General features: G+C 37.5%; 1 protein-coding gene across 29 annotated transcripts in view; it reads right to left on the minus strand.

Moving 5' to 3' along the window:
* The window catches only part of LOC138349700 (low-density lipoprotein receptor-related protein 2-like), a 381,514-nt gene that overhangs the window by 76,548 nt on the left and 294,750 nt on the right, over positions 1 to 10,216 (minus strand). For 23 of the 29 annotated variants that reach the window (XM_069310640.1, XM_069310638.1, XM_069310644.1 and 20 more), the window contains 3 exons: positions 9,618 to 9,731; positions 4,573 to 4,689; positions 1,306 to 1,422 (listed from right to left, as the gene is read on the minus strand). The exons of 2 other annotated variants lie outside the window; for them this stretch is intronic. In XM_069310640.1, coding sequence (XP_069166741.1) covers positions 1,306 to 1,422; positions 4,573 to 4,689; positions 9,618 to 9,731 — 348 coding nt within the window. The remainder of the gene's footprint in view (positions 1 to 1,305; positions 1,423 to 4,572; positions 4,690 to 9,617; positions 9,732 to 10,216) is intronic. 4 more of the 29 variants (XM_069310637.1, XM_069310660.1, XM_069310654.1 and 1 more) reach the window with 1 other exon arrangement.

Raw genomic sequence — 10,216 nt, forward strand, 5'->3', positions numbered from 1 at the left:
AGGTTAATTCATTTACACTTAACCATTAAAATGTGACTTATCAAAGCTGCTACCCCTGACAGTGAAAAAAAAATAGAAATTAAAAAAATTAATTTTCTTATGAAATGGTTTGTCTAATTATTTAAATGTCATTTAAAGTGTAATTACTCATTATTTACAGAAATTCAAATTGAGCAAACAAAAGACTACAAACTCAGTTGAAAATACCACTATATTTTTTGCAGATGATATGTCACAATAACGTGGCTGAAGATATAACAAACCACACATCAGAATAAGAAGAAACGGAGACATTTCAGTCCGTCCTTGGCCATTATCAAGTCGTGAGTGAATACACAACTTGATAAGGGTCCAGGACGGACCAAAACGTCTCCGTTTATTCATATTATTCATACATCCATGACCATTTTCATTTTGTTAGCTTACTTCTCCTTTAGTATTGTTTTACCCCCCCCCCTCACACATTTGGTTAAATTTTTTTGTCTATTTATTTTATGTTTTTGCCCGAAATGCCTTACTTAATAGCGGCCTCATAGATTGTGTAACTCCTGTCATTACAAGTGTACATTACTCTATGTTCTTTGTAAACATTCTTTTGAATAAAAATTTAATTAAATTGAATTGAGTTAAGCTTTGTTGACACTATCCACACTTCATCTCATACTTCCTCACTAAGTCTACCCATTTTCTTGGCCTCTCTTTACCTCTCTCTCATTTCCTCCTCAAATTTACATTAAGGAGCTGCACCACTTAATTACTTCATTGACCAAGGTCTTGCTCAATGAAGATGCACCAATCTATCATCATCCTTTCACTCAACATAACCAAAACCATTTCAGAATATTAATCAATCTCATAATTTACCAACTTTAAAAATGTCACATCTTTCCTTGACATTTTCACATCTTACAGTACTTTGTTAACACTACACATGCTCCCAAGACTGCAAGCTTCTACTGGTCCAAATCTTAATTGTGTCATACTCATGCAACACAGCATCCCACATCCATACATTAAAGTAGGCAATCATACTGTTAACAGATGCTGTATACTGGATACTTTTGGAAGGGCACCTTTAGTCATCCCAATTGTTCAGAAAGTTATAGTGACCACTACAGTGCCTGCTGTGGTACACACAATACACCTTTAAGAGTTTATTCTTCTAGTCAACATCACCTGAGTGGGTGAATTGATGCTTTTACTTACTACTTTTTCTATATACATTATTATTATTATACATGTTGTGTACACTTTCCCTGATGGTGGGTGTGATTATTCAGTGAGTGCACTGGAAAAGTTACCAACCTGGTAGGGGACAGCCATCTTCATCAGAGCCATCAAAACACTCTACCCTTCCATTACATTTTGCTGATGCTGGTAGACATGATCCATCAGAACATGTCCATTCATCAGATCTGCATCCTACATAAATTAGAAACACAGTACCAGTATTACATTTAAGACAATGAGAGCTCAATCTAAGTAATCTTTGAATTATAGACTTCTACATTTTCTAACAAGAAAAATTAAAATTTTTCTTATTAGAATTATTATTAATTTCTTAATTATATCAATATGATTATAGTATTGCATCTTCTCTAAATTATAAAAAACAGTTGTCACTGTCAATTATTCTGTAAATTTGTAAAATTAATCAGAGAACATCTAATACTGAAAATTATATGGCAAGTCAAAATACTAAATAAATAATTTAAAAAAACACACAAAGCCAGTATGGATAAATAGTACTATCAATATCCCAGAAAATTTAAGTATTCTTATATATTATTCGAGATGCTAATACAAAAGCAGAAAGACAAAGTGAATCATGTTAAAGTCAGATTAAAAAATTAGGATATTTTCCAGCGATACATGGCATAAAGGAACTGTGGGAGAGAAATAATTCTGGAAAAATCAGGTAATTAAATCAGGAGATGGATGGTGGTTAGAAAAATAATGCAATTAAGGGAGAAAGAGGCAGTATTTTTGCTCCATGAAATGCCTTATAATTAATCTTGTGTGACCAATAAGTAACCATGCCTAGGACATTTTCTCCCATCCTGTTACGATGCAGATGACAAAGGAGATCTGGAAGTTTTTGGGTTACAGGAACCAAAATGGATCGCCCAAAATTCCCCAACATTATCTGTTGTCAGTATTAATTACAGGCAATTAAGGCTGTTTTGTATGGCAGCATGGAGGGAGGATGCAAGATGAGTCAAGCCTCATCAGAAACCCTTGTGACCTTCGGCAAATACTGCACTGCTGCTGCTGGCAAAAGGGGTATGATGTATATCTGGCCCTACAAACATTGCTTGATCAGAAGAGGCCCTCAACTAAAAACTCAAGTCAACTCTAGAAAGATGAAGGAAGTTGGATCATAATAAGTAAATCCTTAGGAATGAAAACCAACTTGTCAGTTATCCATTAAAGTGTTACAAAATACAAAAACACGACTACCAGATGATAAAGCTAAAAAAAAAAAGGAGCAGGTCAAAGGTGATTCTCCAGTGAGGAAGGGGAGGACTAAAAGCCCCCAAAAAACCTTATTTAATGCATTATTTCAAGTAGAGGGTGAGTGAACCAGCATGCCCTAGTATGCTAAAAAACAAGGAGTCATCAGCACAAAAATGAAAAGTCAGAATGTAATACTGCAGCCTGAAAGCAGCAGCTTTGGACAAATAAACACATATATGCCAAGCCCCAAGGCACGAATAACCAACCATTTTGCTCTGAAGGAAAGCAACAACGTAAAACCTACGAAGTGGGAAGAAACCAAATGCTTCACACGTATCTACAAGTGCTGAGGAAGAACGCTTAAACAAGGGGAAGAGTATACAAAATATTCCCTACCTGGAGCAACACACACACACTGGCCAGAGGCAAAGGCCCACATTGAAACTGCAAAACCCAGGGATATTCTTCTAACATAAGCAAACAACAAGTTAAACAACCACCTTGAAGCAAGGAAAACCGAGGGTGCCTCTCAGTGGCTTATACACTGGTACCCCAGAGCCAATACCAACACACAGGCATTTGTGACCATTTCAGGATCTTAACACGAGCAAGTATCAGACTCCTATTTCCCCATCAAGAGACAAGGGAGCTAAGGAAGTCAGAAAATTCCACACACAGAGGAATTCCTGCCAAAATAGCTGTAAAGATATTCACCAAAAATCTAAACTTTCAGAAAAATATTTGGTACGAACGAATACTAAATGAAAAATTATCCCAAATACAAAAGAAACCATTATGGATGGTCTGACTGTAACCGAAAAGCTCGTGAGGATCACCTGGCATAGTCTGACAGGACAGACTCTATAATGAGCCATTACCAAATAGAGAAGTCCCTAAAAACTGGAAGGCTGTATATGTGGTTCCCATATTCAAGAAGAGACACAAGCATGGGGCCCTCAAACTTCAGATCAGAATCTAACATGCTTCCCATATAAATTATTACACATGATAATTATTAAGAGGCATGTAGGGGAATGACTATGTAACCAGGAGGTAGCATGGTTTTTCGAGGTGGCATGACACACTTGACAAATCTTAGCGAGCTCTACAACAGTCACCAAGATACTACAGGCAAGAGAATGATGGGTAGATGGCATCATTTGAGATTTCCATAATGCCTTTGACACTGGCCTTCATAAAGGCTGATTCACAAGTTGGGAGAGCAAGGAAGTGTAATTGGGAAGATACTCGAAAAGATTACAGAGTATTTGACAAACGGCAAACAGAACAGTCTAGTGAGACAGGGTCAGAGTGAAGGGGCGTGACAAGAATCATCTGACCCCTTCGCCCTGAAGGGGTCAGATGATTCAAAACTGATGAGAAGGGTAAGAACCAAAGAACTGAAGTTTACTGAAGTTTACTACTATTCTACTGGCTACTGAAGGCTACTGAAGTTTATCCATTCAAATGTAATATGATTTGGGAGGGAAAAAAAAAAAGAGGCCAAGACAGTACAATACACAAGGGAGGCATTTGTAGAATAATACAAAACAGAAGATGAACTTTGGAGTAGATATAATACCAACCTTAATATCAAATGAATATATCAACAGAATAACATCCAGAGCATTTGAAAATGGGCAACTGTAAGACTGGCATTCTAGAATTTAAGCAAAGAATCCTTCAGAATACTACTCAACATACATTAGCCCAGCCCTAGAATATGCATCTCCAGCATGAAATCCCCACCTGATAAAACATAATTAGAAAATCAAGGAAGTCCACCATATATGAGATACAAGACTAGTTCCACAGATTAGATAGATGAATTATGAGAACAGGCTAAAAGAGCCAAGTCTTACAAATTTAGCAGAGACCAGTGATGATACGATCACAACATACTGATCAAATCTGAGAAAGTTTATAGAGTTGGTCTTTTCCAGACAGAGGGACAGCAGAGTGAAAGGGTACAGCTTGAAGATGAAAACAAAAATGAGCCCAAGAAATGAAAGGAAATATTCTTATGCAATATGGGTGATAAACAAATGGAATGAGAAAGAGGTACAAGATAAGGTTGATGTACCTTAATCCCTGTATAATGTCAAGTTCACCAACCTGGTGATGGGCATCCTACTTCATCAGAACCATCACTACACTGCGGAATGCCATCGCATCGCTGCTCATCTCCCACACATGAACCATCTGTACAAGTCCATTGCTCAGCTGTGCATCCTAAGTAGGTTAAAAATATTATGTCAGGCTATAATAGGTAAGTAAAATTTGAATTATACTACCATTAACATTCTCTCATAAGAAAGAATAAAACCATATACAGTACTGTTAATGCATGCATTCTTTCTAAGTAATATACAATACAAAAGTAGTCAAATGTGTTAGATCTATAAACTTGCACAACAAATCAAATGGCAACACTGATCAGAAAACCTGCAAAACTATGCAAACTTGGGTAATTAATTAAGCAACATAAACATACAAACTTTTACAATGACGCAAAGCATAACAATGCAAACTTTCACAACACATGAAAACATAATTTTACAAACTTTCACAAGAAATCAAAGCATAACTATGCAAACTTTCACAACAAATCAAAGCAAAAATAGATTTTTTTTTTTTTGAGATATATACAAGAGTTGTTACATTCTTGTACAGCCACTAGTACGCGTAGCGTTTCGGGCAGGTCCCTGGAATACGATCCCCTGCCGCGAAGAATCGTTTTTTCATCCAAGTACACATTTTACTGTTGCGTTAAACAGAGGCTACAGTTAAGGAATTGCGCCCAGTAAATCCTCCTCGGCCAGGATACGAACCCATGACATAGCGCTCGCGGAACGCCAGGCGAGTGTCTTACCACTACACCACGGAGACTGTACTACACCACGGAGACTGAGATAATTTAACAGCATAATTATGAACATTTTTACAACTACAAATCAACGATTATAACTGTAACTATAATCTTGTAGAGTCAAAATATTAAAAATTATTAATTCTAGGAGCATACAGGTATACTCATGTTAGTTTCCCCTAATAGCCTTATAAAGATCTTGGCAAATGGTCTTGACATGAGTAAAATATGGGTAGGTGAAGATAATGATGAGTAACTGAAGCTATCACCAAAGGATCAGCACAACAGAGCAATACCCGCAACACTCCTAACAAGCTCTCATTGGTAAAACAGAGAATACTAATTAGTACTCGGCAAACAACTGAAACAAACTACGTCACCAACCACCACCAGGTAGCAGCACCCTTCAAGAAATTAGGGTTGGAGGCTGGAGGCAGTAGGCTCCTTACTTTACGACAGTGCCCAACCAATCAATATTTCGAGCTCTTCAGTGGTCAATAAACTAAATTTTGGTAAATTTTCCACTATACACAAGACAGGATAAAATAACAGTAGCAACTGTCTTAAGAAAATTAGGTATCCAGGGGTAATAAAACAATCATTGCCACTGTGTAAACACCCTGACTGTGATGCAACTCATTACAGGTAATTATTTGACTCCTCCTCTAAGTGGATGTGCAGGTCATTCATAGTTCCAGCTAGCCTACTTCCTCACTCGACTGGTCACAACAAAGGAAGTATGGAAGCTCAAACAGCAACCATTTTCTGCTTTACACATTCAGCCGAAAGCATTGTTACTGTTTCTTTTCTCCATTATGACTGTTTTGTCACCCACTCAGTGCTGCAGCTCTATGTTTTGCACTGAAAGTGAGTCAGGATTTCCTTCACTGGTAGTCAGCTGGTGTTTTCCCTTGTCCCACCAGAGATACCTGTTCTGAAGAGCTTTGGTTTGCACTTTACAAGTTAGTTGATGCCTGGGTAACAAAAAATTAATGGTTTTTCTGATTATGCCTGTCACCTTACTCTTTACTGAGTCAATTCTGCATTTTCAACTAAATCTTTCATTCAAGTAAGTTGTTATTCTGTGATGCAATTTGAGAAGACCATTTACAAGGATACTTATTAGGCCAGGGAGGAAGATCACAAAATCCTAGCCTCATGAATATCTTGGTAGGCCAAATGATCCTGACTAGGGAAGCATTCAAAGGATTGCTCCATAAGTAGTGTTTCACTAAGAGGTACAGTATTTAACATTCAGTACCTTTCTTCCTTCCTTGGGAAAGAGTGATCGTGTCTGGTTGGACATTAAATATGCTTTGCGGTACAATCTAGTAGAGAATGGTGGGGGGGGGGGCACTGAAATAGTTGATGAACTCAATTTCAAGAGAGGACGCTATGGGGAACTTATAAAAAAAATTTTGACAGACTTGTTGCGAGGCAAGGAAGTAAATGAGATGTATGCCAAATTTTGCATAATATACAATGAAGGCACACAAACATTCATACCAAAACAGAGATGCAGACCTGGGAAACAGGGTTGGTTCAACAGAAATTGCGAGAGGGCCAGAGATCAAAAGACACAATCATGGAATCATTATAGAAAGAGGCCAAACCCCTAAACATACCAGCGATACAAAGATGCGAGAAACAACTACACGATAGTAAGGAGAGAGGCAGAGAGGAACTTTGAGAATGGTATAGCAAACAAATGTAAATCAGATCCAGGCATTTTCCATAAATTCATTAAAAGCAAGCTGCAAGTAAAGGATAATATTCAGAGGTTGAAAATGGGAGATAGATTCACGGAAAATGAAAAGGAAATGTGTGAAACATTAAACGAAAAGTTCCAAAGTGTGTTTGTACAAAATGAAATCTTCAGGGAACCAGACACAATAAGAATTCCAGAGAACAACATAAAGCACATACAGGTGTCTAGAGACGAAGTGAAAAAAATGCTCGTGGAGCTAAGTAAAAACAAAGCAGTTGGCCCAGATGGAGTTTCACCATGGGTCCCAAGAGAATGTGCACCTGAGCTCAGCATTCAGCTGATTTTTCAGGCATCCCTGTGCAAAGGAGTCGTAGCTGATGTGTGGAAAAAAGTTAACATAGTTCCAATCTACAAAAGTGGCAGCAGGGAGGGAAGACCCCCTCAATTATAGAACAGTATCATTGACAAGTGTAATAGTCAAAATATTGGAAAAATAATTAAAACTAAATGGGTGGAACACCTAGAGAGAAACGATACAATATCAGACAGACAGTATGGTTTTCCATCTGGAAGATCCTGTGTATCGAATTTACTCAGTTTCTATGATCGAGCCACAGAGATTTTACATGAAAGAGATGCATGGGTTGACTGCATCTATCTGGAACTAAAAAAAAGGCTTTCAACAAAGTTCCACACAAGAGGTTGTTCTGGAAACTGAAACATATTGGAGGGGTGACAGGTAAGCTTCTAACATGGATGACTAATTTTCTGATAGAAAAATGAGGGCAGTAATCAGAGGCAATGTATCGGACTGAAGAAATGTCACAAGTGGAGTACCACATGGTTCAGTTCTTGCATGGGTGATGTTCATTGTCTACATAAATGATCTGCCAGATGGAATACAGAATTATATGAACATGTTTGCTGATGATGCTAAGATAATAAAAAGGATAAGAAACTTAGATGATTGTAATGCCCTTCAAGAAGACCTGGACAAAATAAGTATATGGAGCACCACTTGGCAAATGGAATTTAATGTGAATAAATGCCATGTTATGGAATGTAGAATAGGAGAACATAGACCCCACACAACCAATAAATTATGTGGGAAATCTTTAAGACTTCTGATAAAGAAAGAGATCTAGGGGTGGTTCTAGATAGAAAACTATCATCTGAGGATCACAAAGAATGTTGTGCGAGGCGCCTATCCTACGCTTTCTAACTTCAGAATTGCTTTTAAATACATGGATGGCAAAATACTAAAGAAACTGTTCACAACTCTTATCAGGCCAAAGCTGGAATATGCAGTGGTTATATGGTGCCCATATCTTAAGCAGCACATTAACAAACTGGAAAAGGTGCAAAGACAAGGCACTAAGTGGCTCCCAGAGCTGAAGGGCAAGAGCTACAAGGAGAGGTTAGAGGTATTAAATATGCCAAAACTTGAAGATAGAAGAAAAAAAAGAGGCGATATGATCACTACGTACAAGATAGTAACAGAAATCAATAAAATTGATAGGGAAGACTTACCGAGACCTGGAACTTTGAGAACAAGAGGTCATAGATTTAAACTAAACAAAGATGCCTAAGAAATATTAGAAAATTCACTTTTGCAAATAGAGTGGTAGACAGTTGGAAAAAGTTAGGTGAGGTGGTGGTGGAGGCCAAAACCGTCAGTATTTTCAAAGCATTATACAACAAAGAGTGCTGGGAAGACAGGACACCATGAGCATAGCTCTTATCCTGTAACTACACTTAGGTAATTACTACGCTCAAGACAATACAGTATTTGTTTTCAACCTGAAAACTCTGAAGCAACACTTTTTCAATCCTCAACTTAACAAAGTTTTACTCAAATCCAGACACTTAAAATGAAAATAAATAATTTATATCTGATTTAAAGCAAGTGAGCTATAAATCCAATTTTGGTATTAAATTTTGTAAATATTTTAAATATTTTATATTATTAATGCATATTTATAAAACTCTATAAAGAGATCATGATCCAATTTTCAAAGTTATGATTTTAAGTAAATAAACACTTATATTTTATAGGATATTCATTTCACAAAAACTGTTCACACATTTGTAAACATTTTAAGTGTCAATATAAATGTTTCACTAAAATACAAATCAGATAAATCATGAGAAAACTAAAATAGAGCACACAGTATAATGTGTGCTCTATTTTACAGAATAATGTACAGTATAATGAAACACACATTACCAGGGGGGCCCTCGGCAGCTTGTCATAGTTTGTGAACTGGTACTCCAGGTCCAATACTATCTCACTAGGTCACTTTGAGGAGGCAGGATGATGGTCATTGGCCTCTGTGAGATTGTATTATTCCTGGAGTGCCAGTGCATGACCTCTGACAAGCCACTGAGGGGGGGGGAAGGGGGGGAAAGGGGGGGGGGGTAAACCCAAGAATCTTGTTTGAAAAAATCTACTTTAAGGAACGCGTTAGAATATGTGACTTACGTCACAGAACTATATCTAAGTTAATGCACTGCTATTTGTATTTTATGTAAAAGGCAAAATTTATTAATATTAAACCCCTACATAATGAAAAGTTTACCAACCAGGTGGACAGTTATTTTCATCAGAGCCATCACTACACTGCTGCAGTCCATCACAGAGTGCTTCTCCTCTCACACATGAGCCATCAGAGCATGTCCATTCTCCAGGTCTACACCCTAAATTAAAAGTATTGTGTCTAAGGGTACAAGACCTTGGTGTAAGTAAGCTCTAAATTGCTTTGATTAGTAAACATTTTCCAATAACAGAAGCCTTTTTATTACAAATGCATTCTCCCTTAAATTGTAATAAGTAAGCAAAAGTAATCACATGCAAACTTGAATGCCTAGTCAAAAACCTTGCAATGAATGTAATGAAATGCCAGTTTCTGGGTGAGCCCTGGAGACTCCCTGAAGCTTTCCTACTGATACAGAGCTATATTAGTTGGGGTCATCAGTCACAGTTCTTGTTGCTTACCAGGAACCAGAGCCAGAATCTGGCCCCCTCAGAGAGGCGCAGAGAGCAATAGCCTATGAGCACTTTACATTTAAACTACGTCATATTTTGCCATCTACCAGGGAAGATGTATTAAATTAAATTAAGTGGACAGAACTTCCTCAAAGTTCATTATTCATGCATTCAGGAGGGAGCTGTGCAGATGTGC

The sequence above is a fragment of the Procambarus clarkii genome, chromosome 67 (genome assembly GCF_040958095.1).
Source record: "Procambarus clarkii isolate CNS0578487 chromosome 67, FALCON_Pclarkii_2.0, whole genome shotgun sequence".
Classification (NCBI taxonomy): Eukaryota; Metazoa; Arthropoda; class Malacostraca; order Decapoda; family Cambaridae; genus Procambarus; species Procambarus clarkii.